Source organism: Accipiter gentilis, chromosome 32, assembly GCF_929443795.1.
Source record: "Accipiter gentilis chromosome 32, bAccGen1.1, whole genome shotgun sequence".
NCBI classification, from domain to species: Eukaryota; Metazoa; Chordata; class Aves; order Accipitriformes; family Accipitridae; genus Astur; species Astur gentilis.
The window spans coordinates 5,058,125-5,076,468 of record NC_064911.1 but is presented as its reverse complement, the minus strand read 5'-3'; the positions used below and the strand labels follow the sequence as shown (position 1 = coordinate 5,076,468).

At 46.1% G+C, this 18,344-nt stretch overlaps 2 protein-coding genes across 2 annotated transcripts in view; one reads left to right on the top strand and one right to left on the bottom strand.

Moving 5' to 3' along the window:
- The window catches only part of SMIM11 (small integral membrane protein 11), a 35,753-nt gene that overhangs the window by 3,481 nt on the left and 13,928 nt on the right, over positions 1-18,344 (bottom strand). The gene's annotated exons all lie outside the window — the stretch shown is intronic.
- On the top strand, positions 14,607-15,825 carry C32H21orf140 (chromosome 32 C21orf140 homolog). Its single transcript, XM_049835259.1, is given in 2 exon segments — positions 14,607-15,644; positions 15,646-15,825. Coding segments are annotated over 2 exon segments (759 nt in total). The 5' UTR covers positions 14,607-15,065.

Genomic DNA, 18,344 nt, shown 5'->3' with positions numbered 1-18,344 from the left:
GCTTCAATTCTTACTATAGAGTTGGCAACACTCTCAAATACAATATTTGTGCAAAAATATGACTAAAATAGCCTTGCTGATGTGTATTATTCCCTTACGTTATCTTTTTAAAAAAATGAAACTTCAGTAATAAGAGAATCAGATCCTTGGCTGGTGTGCCCTGGCCAATGGAAACTTCCCAGCTCATTCTGGGGTCCATATGCCTTCACTGAAAAACTGTCAGAAGTACTTATTCTGGCCCTGCTGTTATGTTGATGCTCCAAACCCATTCCCTCACCCTTCATTCCTTTTAAAAGAAAGGTGCCACCTGGCACTGGCACAGACTTCCAGGGCTGCGGGTGGAGGAAGGAGGCTGTCACCATTAGGCAGGTGGTGAGTACTTGTTCCTGGTCAAGGGACATGGTTGTGGCTGCATGCCTCTCTCCATCCACACTGCAATGGGATCCTAGTCCTGTGACGCACTGCCATAATTTCTGCCCTCCCCCTCGCCTGGACGTCTTACGCTACCCCAGCTCCTTCATTCTCGTTGTTGGGAATGGTATCCAGATGCTTCCCCTGGGTGACACAGGGTCCTTGCTCTCCTGCCTTGGGAAGGACAAGTAGAAATCCTACATCCTTTGCCTTGGTATGACTGGGGGTGGGGGGGGAGTCCATCTCACAGCACTTTTGCTGTCGTCAGTTTAGACGCTGGCACTAATCACAGTCATTAGAAAGCAAGCTCCTCTTGAGGGCACGTTGTGCTGAGAGATGGACTCATCACCCTTCAGGTCTATCTATCTTTCCCCGTTGAGTAGGGAAGCTCCCCATAGAGTCCCAGGCAGTGAAACAAATCCCACCTCTGGTGTATGCTTGAGCCTGTGTTGCTCATACTCCCATGTTGTGCAGGTGATCGGATGGCCATCATCCCCAAGGTGCTTGTTTTCAGTGTTTACACTTTCACATTTCCATTTGATTTTGTTTCCAAGAAAAAGGACCATCAAATCTAGGGAAGAGGTATGAAAACAGGTGGGTTTTCCATTTCCACGCTCCAGCTAGGTAGAGGGGTGGGGACAGGAGCCTCAAAGGAACTATACTTGATGGGGCAAAAGGACAAGGTGTGAGGCTTATCTTTCCCTAGCCCTGACCACGCTTCCTCAGAAACAAGACAGCAACATCAGTACAGCGCTGGGTCTAATCCGATGAGCTCTGCAGAGAAGCCAGCTAATTAGCCATGCTGTAGGGCCGTGCTGACCCAGCTACGCCGCTCCCTGGCCCTCGCTGGCATCTCCACCGGGCAATGCGTCGTGTCCTGCCAGCTCACCCACAGCCAGCCTGGGTCTCTGGCTCTGTCCGGTGCAAGACCAGACAGGCCTACTGGCGTTTCGTGCTCTCTGCTGGGTTTTGGCTCTTAGCGGGATGGTGGCTTTAAACCAGTAATACTCTTAGCACCACATTTTGCTTCAAGAGCTGGGGGTTAGCTGTAAAACAGCTCCAGCAATCTGGCAGCAATAGGGGTTATACACGAGTGGGGGAAGGCATATGTAAGAGTTTACGAAACCTCTCTTTCCCCATTGTCCTTGCTGCCTGGGAGCCCTCAGGTGTCCTTTCCTCCAACCAGTAGCTCCCTGCTTCTGGTTTTCTTCCTATTTCTGCATTTGTTAGCCAAAGGTGCAGCTCGCCTAATGAGCTGCTGATACTTTCAAAGCACTGTATGTTATCCAGCAAAGATTAGACGTGAAAAAATGAGTAGTTTGAACCGAGTCCCACAGCAAGATTTATGAATCTGTCTGACCACAATTTAATGGCAATAGCTGCTGCCGCTTCCTGAAGGCAGACATACCCTGCTGTAGTGGGGCCCTGCTTACCCTCACCTTTCACAGTCCTCCTCCCTCCTGCTTTCCATGGAAGGAAAACCAGCTGGCTTTAGCCTGAGCTCTCCTCCTCTCTCATCTGCTTTCAGTTGTTCTGATTGCACAAAGTAACCCCACGCCAGCAGTCGTCTGTGGCTCCCATGGCAAAGTCTGAGTTAAATTAGAGATGTTGCAAGCCACAGGTGGTGTTATGTGTTGATCTTGCAAGGGGACTTGGCTGTGAAGGGGTGTAACTCGTGCTGTTTTGCCACGGTGTGTGAATGGAATAAAACACCCATGCCCAGCTGGCAGAACAGGATATAAGAGGTTGGGGCAGGAGGACGCAAGATGAAAGATAGCAAGGTTGCTTCATCCAGCATCCTCTTTCCCATTCCTGGCTACTTTCTTTCCCCATCCTTTCACCAGAAGGGTAAAGCAGGACAAGCAGGGATGTAGGTGTGCAATGAACAAGGAGGCACAACTGCGTAGCCTCTTTCCTCTGGCATGACGAGATGGCATCAGCCAAACACATCTGGGGGGCACTAGGACACTGCTATTTTCTCTCCCACTTCTGAGAGTCACTGACTTTAAAAATGACAGATCTATGATGAATAACAAAAAATCACCTCAGGGCCATAATCTACTCTTACATGGGCTCTGACCAGCAGCAAGCATCCACCCACAGCAGCCTTTATGGTTTATTTTGCCCAGTATTGAGGCAACTGAGTCCTCGTTCACATTATTCTGATCCCCTGCACGATAAGGGAACATATATGGCCACTTGCATAGAGCCCCCATGTAGTAGAAGCCTCACAGGCCCATAGTATCCTGTTACCACATTGCTTTGCTGACACTCCCTCATACATAATGTGCCTGTGATTACTTGCTAGAGGCAAGAAGCAGAAGCCACTCCTCTCCTATGCTCCTTAAATAGTTAAATGCATTGGTCAGCTGGGAGCAAGCCTGACAGCTGAAAGAGGTGCTGCTCCCAGGACAGAGCCAGGTCTGCATGTAAGTAAGCTGTTTGATAGGTATAACATTTCATAGCTGTTGTTACGGTTCCTGGGGAGTCTGCAGCTTCCTCTACATTGTGATAAATAGGCACTGGTTTAAATTTTCATTTTCATTTTTCCATTATGTTGGATACATTTACTGGACCTTTTTTTCCCCCTAAAGTGCTGTTCTCTGAAAATCTCAGCTCTGTTTAACACTCAAGCTACTAGTCATTTTTTAAAAAAATAGCTATATCTGACATTATACAAGTAGCTCTGTGGGTGTTTTTATATTTTAGCATGTGTTTGTATGTGTAGGGAGAGGAGAAGTTTATGCACGCATATCTGTGTGCATGGATTTATGGCTACTTACAAGACAGACAATAGTGATGTATATCTCTAGTTGATGTGTGTGGGACACACCTTTGCACACACACAGAAAATGGTCAAAATGGAAAAACAATCCTTAGCTTGTGGAAAAGCAGTGAAGAGGGGAGCTGGTAGAAAAAGGATGAATCCCATCATGGGAAAAAAAGCTGATTTCTGTGTATCTAATATGATGATGGGGGAAAGGTAGCAATGCAAATGTTTGAAGCCTGGAGGAGTGCTGATGTCACATCCCAGTATCTTTCCAGCATTGTCTATGTGTGTGGGTGTGTGTTGGGGGGGGGGGGGGGAGGGTGAGTGTCCATGTATACACAGACAAATGACACATAGCCTTACTTGGACAAAACCATCTGAAGCCTGTTTTGTCCCTCCTAGAGGCCTGGTGTGGCTCAACAGCAGCCACTAATCCTTCCCCTAGTTGCCACTAAAGGCAGATCCTACCCTAGACTTCTTTCTCATTTCGGTGTGAATACTCAGCTTCTGCCTTTCAGTAGCATCACATTTGTGCTTGGCCCCCACAGCCTGCCAGTTAAAAATTTCCAGTGTGCTGTGTGCCTGGGCAAAGGAGAATTAGGCAGCCGTTAAAGTAACTGGCGATACTCTGCCCTTCTGGCTTGTTTTGTCATTTGCCTCAAGCCTCTCATTATTATTTTCTGGGGATTGGTACCTGTCCTGTTGTTTTTCTGTTGTATTTTGTATGGGAGGGAAAAATGTTTGAAAAGCAAAAATGCATCTTTTCCCCCTTAAATGTTTTCGGTACAGATAGGATGTTAATGTAGTGAAGTGACACATGGCTCAGTGATACCCACACTTCCATATATTTTAAGTGCCAGTCCAACATTTAACTAGTTTCACTGTTCTAGAGCAGAAAATACTGTATTCCTTAGAAAGCAGTGTCTGAGGAACTGTGTGTCAAAACACTATGCTTTTGTATTCAATTTTAAAACCGCAACAGTTTGTACACATCGCTAAAGGACCAGCCCCACTCCTGTGGGGGCAGGACTCGGGGAGATCCTGCCAAGAGACTCCAAAGGGCAGCATGGAGCTGCGGTTCCCAACCAGAGATCATCTTCCCAAACATGAGAGGGACAGTCCATCCAGCCACTGTCCTGTCTCCAGGGGTTTGGAGCAGTGCTTGAGGTGGCCCATAAAGCAATACAATGAGTGCAGAAGAAGCCCTTCAACAACATGCAGGCAGCTGTAGATACTGGAAGTAATAAATATGGATAAGAGCATTCAAAGCTTAGCTTCACTTTTAGATGATAGCAAGTGAGTATATTTTTGGCAACTGGGTACAGGATAGTCTGGGTGTGCAAAGAGGGTGGGTTGTTTGGGTTCTTTTTCAGTGGGATTGCAGAAAGTTAGGAAGTCCATCTATCAAGAAGAGTAAGGACCATTGGTACATCTCTGAACTTTGGTCATCCGCAGTGTCTTGTAGCTAGCTCATCATGGCATTAGCCAAAAAAGCCAGGACAGCCAGTACAGCAGAATAGGCTGGAGAGGCAGAAAAGGGAAATGTGGGTTTGGGGAGCAACAGAGCAAATCTTTTTATCAGAAAGTCAATTTACTTTCACTAAATCTTTTTCAGAATAAAACTTTCACCTAGTGTTCAGCCAAGGTATAGATCACTTTTTTCACATTGTGTCCTCTCAAAGGGGAACACCAAGACAGGTTTCATTTCTGCAGAGTGTTGTGATCACTGATTTCTACTGCAGCCAAGTAGATGTACCCAGACTGGGCTGGGGCAGAGAGGGGTTTTGTAATCTACGGGCAGTTTACTTGTATCTGGCTTGGAATCTGGAAGGAATCTTGCCTTTCTATTTTTCTGTACAGACCAAAAAATCCTGGTTAGCTAAAAGCTATACTCTACCTGAACTGTGTGGTCCCACACCCCCACTGTTGCTGCAATTCATTATATTCCCCTGGTAGATCTCCAACTCCCGTGCTGTGGTTGTAAATCTCCACACGCCTCTGCAAATGGGTCCCACGTAAGCTCTGCATTTGATTCACGCAGCCACCCGTCGTGGTTATTTGGCTATTAATAGATTCCAGGCAGACCAGTCACAACCCAGCCAGCAGGGTAAACACATTCATTAAAAGGTAATAGTTGCAAGAAGGAGGAAACCTAACCAGGAATAGATAACCTTAATCATCCAGGATGCTCAGTCAATTTCAGACACCCAATCAGCACTTCAGTGGTCTGGTGATGGGCTCATCCTAGCTGGACCGGAGAGGAAATGCCCGACTTTCCTGAGTCAGGAGTAGTGAACATCCCAGTGTCAAGCACAAGGAGGGAAGATAAAACATCTCCTGCCACCTGTACCTGCAAGGAGGATGAGAAAGGAAAGGAGGCTGCCCTCACCTGAGGTTCAGGCCACTCTCTTTTCCAAGGGTAGCCCTCATTTTAATACTGCCAAGTGTCCCTGGGGAGACTGACAGGCAGAGCTGCTCTGAGGGAGCATTCTCTAGTCTCCATCGGAAATTTTTTAGAGCTTTTTATACTGTTATTCATATCTAGCTCTTTAAATGGTTTCTTGTATGAGATTTAAGGGGTCAGTCAAATCCTCAGGTATTGTAAATCACCAAAGCTCTTGTTGCAACACGTGGGGTTGCAGCCTCAGTTTGTACAGCCCCTTTGCGAGAGGAGACCTACACAGGTTAATCAGCGCTGGCTGAAGAGCAAGGAAAACTACAACAAGGAAAGTGAATGACTTTAAGTTAGCAAAAGTTGCATGTTTGGGATGAAACTCTTGGTTTCTATTTACAGCTGGGCAAGACCTCACAGGCAGATCTGCACAAAGCTTTTCTAAGATTATCACATACTTCCCAAAGAAGGGGATTTCAGAGAACCAAAAATTATACATAGATTTGTATCAAAATTGGAAAATTGTTGCTGCCAAAAGCAAAAGCTTATTTTTTGGATGTGGGATCAGGAAATGGAGTCAAAACTTTTTATCTTGAAATTTTTCAGAATGGAAGGATTTCGTGGTTTGCTTAGAAGCAATGATTTAAGTTCCTCTTGTGCTAAAAGTGACTTTGAAAAAAGCTCACAAAGAAAAAGAAGACAACCTCAAGAAACATGATTTGGCAGAAAATAATTTCTCAGGTTTCCTTCTCAGCAAGATAACAAACTTACATCAGTTTGGATTAATTTAGTTCATTCCCACAGCTCTTCTTCAATTCAGCAGGTTTTACTGCAGATGATTTAGTGCAAACGGCCCTTCCACTCAGGAGCCAGGGCTATAATACCAGTATTATTCTCCTCTCCCCTTAGCAGTGTTATTGTTTGAATTATACTGGTACCTAAGAACGAGTCATTCTGTTTCCATTGAGATAGTTGCTGGAACTGTCAGCGTTATTCGGATGTCCTGATTTTGACACTACGTCACCAGCAAAACCGCGTCAGCCTAAAGTAATAGCATGTGCCCGTGCATGCATGTACATGTACATCTTTCATGCAGAGAGAAACAGCTTTTGATTCTCTGAATTCTTGCACTAACTTGCCACTGGCTTTCACCGTGGCTCTCTCCATACAAGACGTGCTGCTAGAGGATAGCCGAGCGCAGTTAGCTACACAGCAGAGGAGAGGAAATGGTGTGAAGGACCTGAGCTAGAAAACATGAAAGGACAGATGTGCATTAAGCAGCTAAGTTGGTTCTTTTGTTTTGCTTTGTTTTGCTTAGCTTTTGCAGCCAGAGTGGAAGCATAAGATGGCTTTCAGCAATCACACAAACAGCAGTTTGGTCATGCAGAATTTACTCCACATGTTTGTTGAACAAAAGAAGACCCTTCGGTTCAATAATTTCAGCAACCCAGCCTTGGAGATGCAAGAAGAGATAATGGCCTCATTTTATATCCTCATCATCGTTGGGTTCTTTGGCTTTCTTCTCTTTGTCATGATGCTCAGCAATATTGTTTCCAGCAAGCCTGAAAACTACATTGACTATCTCTATTCTGGGAAGCTTAACCCTCAGAGAAGCAAAGTGGAGGTTCCAGGAAAGGAGAGAAAAGACACTTTTGTTATTATCAACAGCACTGCCTTACTGGAGCTGCAAAGGCAGGATGGCAAATACAACCCTGGGTCTGAGGTGCCGAGCACAGATGCAGTCCTGAGGAATGTATGAAAATCGTTTCTTTTTATTATCATTCTGTTGTGCATACAGAGCCTAAACAGGGATATTTTTTGTTCATGAAAGCAAGAAATGAGGAGCTGTGCCAGGACAGATGCACAGCGGTCTTGTGCAAACTTCCCATGTGCAGCTGTGAAGGTACTGGAGTGCAACCTACATTATTTCAGCCCCAGGCCTTTGGAGAAGAGGCTGGAAATCAAGTCCTTGCTGGCCTAGCTCTTTCATTGCTGTTTCTATCATGCGTTTTTATGGCTTGTCTCTCAGGAGAATGAAAGGCCTTCCTTTGCATTCCTATTGCTTCAAGCAGAGCCAGTACGTTTCCAGCTGGGGCACTATTGGTGTGCCTGTTTGCTGTTATTATTTATTCATTCACTTATTTGGGGGGTCGGAGCTGCCAGTGAGCCCACTGGATATGCACTCTGCAAGCAGAAACAGCCGCTACAGCCTCTATGCCCAACCCTCACCGCCATGCCGGGCATCCGGAGGGAGAGGCACGCCGACCCATGTCCGGCCCTTCTGGAAGAAGGTTATTTCAAGGGTCTGGAGGCACGTGTCAAACTTGAACTTGTTTGCTCGCTCGGCAGGCTTGGTCTGCAGCAGGTTTTTGACAGCGTTCGTGCATTTCTCAGCAGCTCTCTTTCTGCGTGTCAGCCCTTTACCATAGCCCAGGACAATGAGGAGGGCCAAGACATCCTGACGTCTCTCCAGGATCCCTCTCTGGGCCCACCTGGACAGCATCGGGCATGATAAACCACAGCTGTAGCCCTTGGGGTTGTGCCACTGGTGTGTCAACGGCCTCCAACACATTCCTTCAGCGTTTAGTGCCAACCCCCTCACCTTGAAATCCCACCGAGCCCTCAGCCCCTGCTGCTTCCACGGGTGGTAGACAGTAAGAAGAGGGGTACCGTGGTAGTTTTACGGTGTCTTCTGTGGGCCACCAAGCCTCAGCAGACACAAGAAGGAGGGGTTTTCCCACCACACGGCTCAGGGGTGTTCAATCCATGTCCTGTAGAGCCCTGGCATACAGGGGTCCGAGACGGGCAGCTGTGGAGAGGCAAATGTTGGCAGTGGGCTTCAGCTTGCTACGTTTGGTCCGTTCATTCATTGGGAAAAGCTCTGGAGTCTGCAAATCAAAATGATTGGAAACTGGTGGTGCAGATACTCTGAGAACTTTAAGGCATTTTGTTATAGAGGCAAAAATCCAATGAAACCCTATAAAATTGTATGCCTGTGGGGTGGGTGTTGCTGGTTCCACTCAGCCTCCTTTATATTGCTTTGTGTGTTTACTCTTTGTTACTGATAGGAAAAAAGTTCTCAACAATTTTGTATCCTAGGAAACATAATTTCCTGACTTTTCTTCAGCAGGTTTTTACTCTATCTGTAGCTTCATGATTTGCTACTGTGATTTCTTTCTCTTTTTTTTTTTTTAATGTATCCTTTTCTGCCATCATATAGTGTTATTATTATGGGGTTTTGCCACTGTTTGGTCCAAGCCGACTGCCTGGAAATTATTTACTTCATGTGGGCCATATCCTTAAAGGGAGTTTCCAAAGCCTGATCTCATAAGACGTGTTCCAAGGCTGATACTTCCAGCTGATAGCCAAGATGAAATCCACACCACACTCTTGGCTTTCCACACTTCTTTGAATTCCAGAGATTCAGCTTTCCAACACAGACATCTCCTTTTTTGGATAGGTGCATATTCCCCAGACACTGTCTCCAGCAGAGGCCAATTAGGCAGTCAAGTTAGTTTTGGACCCCATTGCCTTTGGCTTCGTTACCGTGTCTGGTTTAATAACTGCTCAGTTTGAGCCAGGATCAACTATTTATGCTCACTTCTCCTGACTGCACTCAGTAGCCATGGTCCCATTGCTGCAGCTCAGCTATTCAGATTTGAAAAATGAGAGGTGTTTTGAAGGTTGAAAAAACATTTGCAGTTCCAGGTTTGTTCCTTCTACCCAGTGTGGGTGTTTTCCAGAAGGTGGTGAGTATCACTGTCCATTTTGGAAAAGGATCAATTGCTGCCCAGTGCCAGCATTGAGAGGAGACTTTAGCCTGACTTCTAGCAGTAGTGACAATTTCTCCTGCTTTGCATACCCAGTTTATCAATTTTTCCAGTCGTGCAACAGTGTCAGGAAGCAGAGTCAAATCTCTCTTTCCATTGTGAGTGTTAGATACAGGTTTCAGACATCCATCACCCACACCAGGCTCTGTGCAGTGAAATTTCACCTCCTGAAGCAGTGACTGCTGCTTTTCTGGATGGGCTGATGCAAGGGTGGAGGGTGACCTCCACAGCCGTGGGAAGTGCTCTTTGCCTCCCTGCAAACCACGCTTCTGAAAACTAATTCACTGCTGATGCATGACAGAAGTCTACTGATGTCCCCTTTGGTGTCCCCGTGGGGACGAGCCCATTCCTGCTCACACCCTAACAGGCAATCAGCTCTTGCAGGCAGTCTGGGGTGGAGGTGAGGTGAGCCTTTCCTCTCCCTGGGCTCCCCACGCAGCGGGGGCTCTACATCCTGTACTGGGAGCTAAAATCAGACCTTGACCACTCAGGTAACGGACCTAATGGCTCCGTCCCCTTCCCAGACACACCCATCTATGCCAACCCCTTGATCTTGAAGCTTTGCCTTCCGTTTTTTCTTCCCCACCTCAGGCAGGTGCGTATGTGTGTACATACAGTTTCAACCACATCTGATAAGAAGTTTCAACTCCTAAAGATAGCCCATTCCTACAGAATCCAGGCAATAGATGGCCAAGTATTTCCACCTGAAATTGTGGCCGTGCTTAGGCAGAAGCCATGACTGTGATGCCACCAAGGGGAAGGCTGATAAGCTCAACCTTGGCAGAGAGTCCCTAATGCTGGAAGCCAAATTTCATCATTTTCACAAGGTGTCTCGCCAGTCTTTGCAGAAAACTTCCAGCAGTTGTACTAGCTCTGTTCTGAGAAGTTTAGGGCTCTTACTTTAGGTACTGGCTTAATTTATTTTCTGAAGTTTCCACCTTTTTCTGTTTCCATCCTAAGGCCATCTCTGATTTTGGGAAGCGCTTCTCTTATTGGTTCCATCAAGGATCAAGAGCTAAAATTAAACACTTTTGGAAGGTCTTGTATGACACCAGAAATACTACTTTGGCATGGGACTTTAGCTAGTGTTCAGGACTTCATCGGACAGCTAGGAGGGAAAATAGATTATTTAAATTAGGTATGGTATTTGTATTTGTTAGAAAAAGAATCCTAATTTTTCTCACTCCATGTAAGACTGGAAGAGAACCAAATTCCCTGTAGAATAATGTTCTCAAGTGTTGGTTTTGGAAAAAAAAATTTCAAACTTAAATTTCAAAAATAGCAGCTTAATTTTAGCTGCTACATGTAATATAATACAGCAGTAAAAACGTCTACTCTTTGCCTAACATCATGCCTACGTTTATGTGTATTTCATTATGTTCTGTATTTCATTATGGTTTTATTTGGTATTTTAAAATAAAGGGTTTGTGATAATTTTTAGCTCGCATATTGAATGTGGTGACTGGTAGCCTAATAACATAATTACTAATGAAATGGGTAATTGGTATCTAACTGATAATTGGTATCCTAATTGCTTCATTAATAGAGACTTTGTTCATGGGTAATTGGTAAATTTGTTATTTAGCTAAGTGGTACAATGGAATTTGGTGAAGCACCAAAAAAGTGCCTTGGGGTGGGGTCACTGCTCAGCCCCCACTTGTGTCCCCAGGCAGTGATGGAGGAGCTGGCAGCAGGCAGGGGCCAGCCCTCCCACCTCCTTCCCAAGGGGAGCAGGAGGCCACTGAGCCTGGGCATCTCTGTGAAATGCTCCACGTCCTACTGAGCCCACTCTCCCACACCCGTAAGCACTGGGGGGGGGGCAGGTACAACCCATGGCCAGTGCCCTGTGTGTGGGATGCTGGGAGCAATGGCTGCATATGCTGGGGGTGGTGGAGAAAGATGGGTGGTCCCAGCACTGATGCCCAAAACTCAACGTTCAGGGCACTGCCTTACTGCCAGAAGCAGGTCTTGCTGGTAGGGCAGCAGGGCAAGAGCAGGAGACTCTGGTGCAATGGCTGAAGGATAAGAGAGCAATCGGAAATGCCTTTTCCCAAATGCACTTCTGAGGCAGGGGCTATGCCCTGACATTTTGCACTGTGTGGCCTTGCAAGGGAACGACAGAAGTCTAAAATTACAAAAGGAGGAAAGCTCCCTGCCCTGAAGTGCTCACTGGCTATGTAGACATGGGGTGGGAGGGGAAAGAGGCAAAAAGTAACACAGCAGACTAAAGGTAGCATGGGAAATAAAATACATATTTTTGTGTCTTAGCCCAGTGGCTTATTTTTGCTGCCCAAGTTTTTAAATGATTCTGAGACGCTGGGACCATGAACAACTGGTTTTGAAGCATGTTGACAAGGTGGGTTTATGTCAGATATGTATGAATGGGACAGAGAAGAATCCACTTCTCAACTAGTTGCTCTGAAAAGAACATGAAAGCAGTTCACCCCTCCCATCTCACTACATATCAGCTGCATTATCATAATCAGTTAGGCTCAGACCAGTTCATGGGGGTTGAAGGAGCCAGGGCCAGCCAGAGACTCACGCACAGTAACGCCACCTGACAGCATAAGAACATCACCATGTCCTTCTGAGACAGCACCACCATACAGTAACAGAACACCTTGCCCGTGCCTAAGGCCTCGCAAGCAGAAAGGCTAGTTTGCACCTCCTTCACCTGCCTTGTTAAGTCCCTTCACCAGCACATGAAAGCACAGACAAGCTCTCAGCCTACAGCAGCAGGCTGTCTTTGTCACTCAGCATTTGCCTCGATGCTGCAAAACCACGAAAGCATGGAGGGATACAGAACAGTTTCACGACTGTTCGCTATAGGGGTCCAAACCGAGGAACTTCAAGCCTAACTTTCCTGGGCATCCCCAGCATTATACATGTGTGGTCCAGTTCAGAAGAGGATGTGCTTTTACAGCGCATCTCCTGTCTGCTGCTGCTGTGCTGTGGGTTGCCTCCTGGTGCAGTCTCAGAGCACACAAATGGGCTGAGCACCACGGCTTTCAGCCCATGGGCAGCCTGGAGGTGACAGGAGCACAGAGCTGCTGCTTGCCACTGGTGACAGGGGCAGGTCTGAGAGGGACGAGGCAGGCAGTGTTAGAGCCATCCTTAGCCTGATATGGCCAGGAGGCCTCAGGGACAAACCCAGAGAGGGAAGAGAGGATGGGGAAGGAGAGGGGAAGCCCTACCTCACTTTTGTACCCTTATGCTAAGGCCTAGTGAGCCTTCCTGAGTTCGTAAATGAGCGTGGAGAGGGGGAAAGAAATGCACCACCACAATCCGGGGACACTGCCTGGATGCTATCATCACAGTCGCTCCCCTGGCTTGTTTCCTACTGGCATCCATTCACAATCAGAAGGTAGCTAGGAAGCAAGAATAACAAAAGCGAGGTGCCCTTTTTGTGTCTATGGCAAGGATGGCATGCTCCAACTCACGGACAATTAAGTAAATCCTCTCTGGAGGGGAGACAAGGAAATTACACCTTCAGTTTAGATAACAGAGAATATGATTTGTGGTTCCAGTGGATGCCGTCATGGGTGGGATGCTTGTCACAGGCACCAAGAAGAATTAGGCAATCAGATTTCTTTACAGGTAGTTCTTTCGACACTTCACATCCAGTTCTTGAGCAGTGAGGTCCTTAAATCAGCATTTTGGGGGAGCTTAGGCCCTAATCAGGCCTCTAAACATGTCCACTTTTCAAAAATAATAAGTACCAAATAACTCCAGTAGGACTATGAATGTCAAGTTATGCTTCTGGTATACATTTATTAAGGACAAAAGCTAAAGAGAAAGGTATACCACAGTGTGAAATGCTAATAGAGATGACTCAATATTATTTTATGTTGTATTCTCATATGAATATGTACTGCATATTCAAGGATTTTTCTTCATATGAGTACAGTCTGAATCTGGCATCATTTTGCATCTGGCTAACAAACCATATAGGCTTCTTTCCGGGGGTATACCCTTCTATCAAATTTTCAGACTTTTGCTCTCTACTTGATGCTGCTAACATGATGTGTCCCATCACTCATCTGCCTCAGCAAGGAGAGCATCCAGACAGCTAAGTTAGACCCCACTGGTCATGCTCATCCTCAGATATTTTTTGACTTCACAGAGTTTCCCACTGTGTTAGGGGGAAGGAAAACTGTTCCAGAGGGGATGACATGGAGCGTGGGGTATCTCAATTTCAGAGGTGGGCAAGGAAATGCATGCCATCATCAGACTGACACATTTGTGCTGTTCAGCCCATCTGGCAGGCTGATGATGCTGCCAGCATTCACTCACAGCCTTGTAGGTACAGCTAAGTGAGAGCAATTTAAAAGTCTTGTACTGACAAGCTTGTTCCTGTGGTAAAATTCTGAGTGTGCATCTGCAGGGAGGAGGAGGGACAGGTAAGAAACCAGATGGGTCAAAATAGTTTTCACTTTCTGCTGCTCCACAACCTTCCCCAGGCAAACACTTGCTGCCCTCAGCGCGGCTGCGTGCGCACACACACACACGCGCACGCTCTCTCTCTCACACACACACGTATGCTCTCACACACACACATGCTCTCTCTCTCACACACACACACACACACACACACCCCTTCCCCTGACTGCTCCCGTCTCCCCAGGCCAGCTGCAGCCCTCACTTTGCCATGTGCTCCTGTGCCACCATTTGACTTGCTATGGCAGCAGGGTGGTACCTGTCCAGCCTTCTGCTCTGACCTTCATTTCAGCCTGTGTGTTCACATACCACCACACGAGCAATTTTCTTTTTCCCCCCCATCATCCCTTCCGTTTCTCTGAAGGTGTTGCTCACCCTTGGAGGGGGTGATGATGTTGGTGTCGGGCTCAGTGCAGGTCTCTCAGGGGTTTGTCGCTAGGGCCAGCACAAAATGGAGAAGCTGTGCACAAAGTGGGAACCAAAGAGGACTCTAGAAATCAAATTACTCCTAAAAATAGCTCATGCTGAAGTGAATTCTGATGCATCACTTATTTCTTCCCCCTCCAAAGCCTGGAGCTGGGCAGGCTGAGCATGGCAGACCTCGCACAGGCTGCTGTGCTGTTGGGTGCTGGGCACCAGGCAGCACCTCACAACACTGCCGGCATTGGGCCTGCCTGTCACAGAGGCTCGTTTGAGGGTCCAGAGGTCGTCCTTCCCCCCATAACAAGATACTTGGGCTTCAGCCCCCTCCTCCACCCAGGGGGACTTCAAGGCCACACCTTCCGTGAGGCCACACACTTGCCAGGGAGGGAGGGAATGGTTTCTACCACTGGTCTCAAAGCTCAAGCGTTGGCTCACTCTCCATGCTGACTCTGGGCAGCTCCTTCCTCCACATCCCCGTCCCTCTGGACCCCTTTCGGCAGTGCTTGGCCAACCCACACATGTACACAGGGCCCAAGCACCAACCCAGTGCTGTGAGAGAAGGAACCATGATGTTCAAGGTGAGCAATGTCCTGATGCCAGAAGCTGCTAGCCGCACAGTTGCAGCCTACCCAGCCTGGTGGGACCATTGTTTTCCAAGATGCCTTTTGATCAGCCACCTGGAAGCCCCTGCTGCTGCTGCTGCTGCTGCTGCTGCTGGGTGGGTGTGACATCGTGGAGTAACACCAGGGCGACAGGCGCATTGAGCCCTGCAAGCATCCTTCATGAGCCCTGAGACACCAACATGCAGCGCTTTGCAAATCCGCTCCTCAGGCATGTAATTTGCAGGGGCTGCTTTGATACTGCTTCAGAGAGGCAGTGCCTACAGTATCCAAGAGCTCTGAGGACTCTGCATCTTAATGGTTTCAACACCATTTTTTTAGGGGAAACAGATATTCCAGAGAGTCTTATATGAGGATAAAAAATAGTCGAGGAGGCCAGCCTGTGCTGGCTGGTATGGACACTTGTTCACACTGGCAGCTGCCAAGGGTGGGTGCCCTGGAGGTACAAACTGCAATTAAGAGGTGAACTGCCCATCCATCGGCAGAATGGTGTCTTTCAGTTGTGTCAATCTTTGAGCACGTCCTATGGGAAGTGCATAATTGTGACGAGGGATAAAACACAGCTGATGCATGGGGGGGCAAAAGATGGCAAGAGCCAGACGGGAACTCTGCTGCCAGTACCACCAGCGATCTACATGTCCAGCACTGAGTGCTGCCCTGAAGTTGCTAGAGCCAATGGCCGGGAGTTTCTTGTTGTGCCTTCATCTTACAAGTATCTCTATCCTATGGATGACACCTGGTCTTCTTTGAAATGGTTTATTAATTATAAACAACAGGAAGGACTTTGCCCTGAGGTCTGTTGAGAGGACCCACTCCTATAGGTGTATCCTCTTCAGTGACATGATTGTTAAAGGAATAGGGAAGATGACCCCAAACAAATGGAAGGTAGCAATTAACAGAGTGAAGAGATGGGAGAACTACTGCCTTGACACACTTTCTTAAACGGTTCTTCCTGCAGTCAGGATTCAAATGTGTTTTGATTGGTGTTGAATGAGTTACCCTGCTTCAGCTCTGCTGAGCCCTTTCCTTCAAAGGCTGTAAACCTAAAAAAACACATCAATAGCACTAATAAAAGAGATAATTTTAAATCCAATTGTTTCATTTTAGCTGTATTCCAGACTAGGTTGATATGCGCTATGCTTGTGCTGCAAAGGGACAGTTAATTTGCCTTATCACAAAAAATGGGCCAAAGCATGCCTAAGAGCCAGTTTAGCCAGCCTTCTGCACAAATTCCTCTGTTAATGGGAGTCATGAGACCACGCTTCAGATGTAAATTTCCTCAATTTCAAGAAAGACTGGGCTGCAAAATGAATTCTGTAGGTCAAGCCTGTCTTTGACCCCAGTGGGAGATCTGCTCCTGAGCAGGGAATATGCTGGACCATGACTGACACCAGCATCCATGGCTTAAAGAAGTCTGAAGAATTTAATGTGACTTTCCCATCATATATGCATTAACATCTGATATCAGCTCAGTAGTTCATTACACTGACTACCTTCCTACCAACAGTGGTCTGCAATAAACATTTCAGTGACAGGTAAAAGAAATCTTTCTAAAAGGGAAGATCCTTTCTGAAGCCTAACAATTAGTAGTTGCTTCAGGCTTTAAAGCATGATGAGTTCAGTCTCTCAGGATAAAATATGGCACTCATCACTGGAGATTTTCTTTATCCATGACATCAATTACTGAGAGGTAATGATTTCTCATGGAATTGAGTTCAAAAGATTATTTATGAGTGATGTAAAGTATTTCTTAACTGCAGTTTTTTCAAGTTTATTGAACACTTTCTTGTTTTTTTGAAAGAGGCTCCCAATTTACATTCTCTGTGTTGCTCATTACTGGGTACGTGTTTATTGTGTACTTCTAAGAGAACTAAGACCATAAAACATAAAAGAAATAAGTTATGAGATGATTCACAGGTTCACTAAAACATTTCAATACACTGAGACAAATCTGTGCAGTTTTTCTCCTGTGTGTGGAAACCATCTAAATGAGCACTGTGATTTGGTGTGGGGCAGAGATATCTAAAAAAGGGAGTCTCATCTACCTTCAGAAGAATCCACACATCTAATTCTCTAGAGCTGAGATGTGGATATAAAGAGAAAAATAACCATCTTTTCTCAGCTTCATCAGCAAAAACATCTGCTCATTTTTTACAAATATGGATGTAGCAGAGAATGGAGAATTAGGTGTTTCAAATGCAAGGAGGAAAGCAGGGGGAGCGGAGAGATTGGAGAGGGGAAGGAATGTTTTTATTGTCCTGGTATCATAGCCCTCAATATAATTTCACATTGGCTTGAAGCAGCTGTTGCTCCACTAAATATCAATGAATATGAAGTGGTGTGAAATCAGCATGAGGAAAGAAATAGGTCTGGTGTCTCTTTACCACAAAGATAGGCAGTAATTGCACAGTACCTTGGTTTTCTTAAGAAACAAATGCACATCCCATTTTCCCAATGACTGTTTACCTTTACCCGATGACACGGCACTATACTACTGGGGAGAAGTAACAGTGCGCTATAGTCAAATCATCACAAACCCAATGACTTCATTGCTGTGTTCTGGATTCACATGAAAAAGAACAAGACCAAACCTCAATGGAGCAGAGTCCCAAATTGCTGCCTCACCACAGCTCAGCCTTACCAGTCTCTACTGCCATGGCTCATGCAGCTGTGGGTTTAGGGCCACATTGCAACACTTCTTCATTGGTAGGGTGTTTCTTCTGCCATACCTAATTCACAGTGGAGTCCATGGGACCAGGTACAGAATCACCAGCTTTCCATCCATTTTAGCAAGGAGGAAGTATCAAAAGGAAGTAATTTGTGTCACAGGAATTTATCAGTCTTTCCTGGTTTGTATTCTTTGGTAAAAGGAGGGTAAAGTCTCCATGAAGGATTTCCTGGAAACAGGCATGAGGAAAGAGGAAGTATTTGGTGCCACATCTCCCAGAGAGTGAGGGAAAAACATCCTTTTCCTGCAAAGGGCTGGGAAAGCCTTGCTAAACAAACACCTTAACTCTTCCCAGCCTCCCGCTGGGAGGTTGAAGACTGGCAAAACTTTTCTACCCAGTCCTATTTAATGTGTATGGAAACCTGTGGGCAGGAAAAAGAACTGAGTCTGAAAGCAAATGAACTTTGGTATTTTATATAAAATCCTCTGAGATGAGTCTTCTTTCTTCCTCCCTCCCCCTTTGCTGCTGCATAAGGGTAATTACAACCCATGTTTTCTACAAAACGTTGTAACCCTTTGTACCGAAGAAAAATATTGTGGCTCATACAGTTCTGACTCAACTGGTAATTTAGGATGACAAGCAATTCCTTTAACATATGACTAAACAAGCTAATAGGAGGATGTTACCAAATAGCATGCACCTTATTCAAGAGCATTTGAAATAGCATGCATGAGTCTAATATCTTCTTGGTAGGATTTTAAATACCTATTATTTTATTAGGTTTGCTAGCAA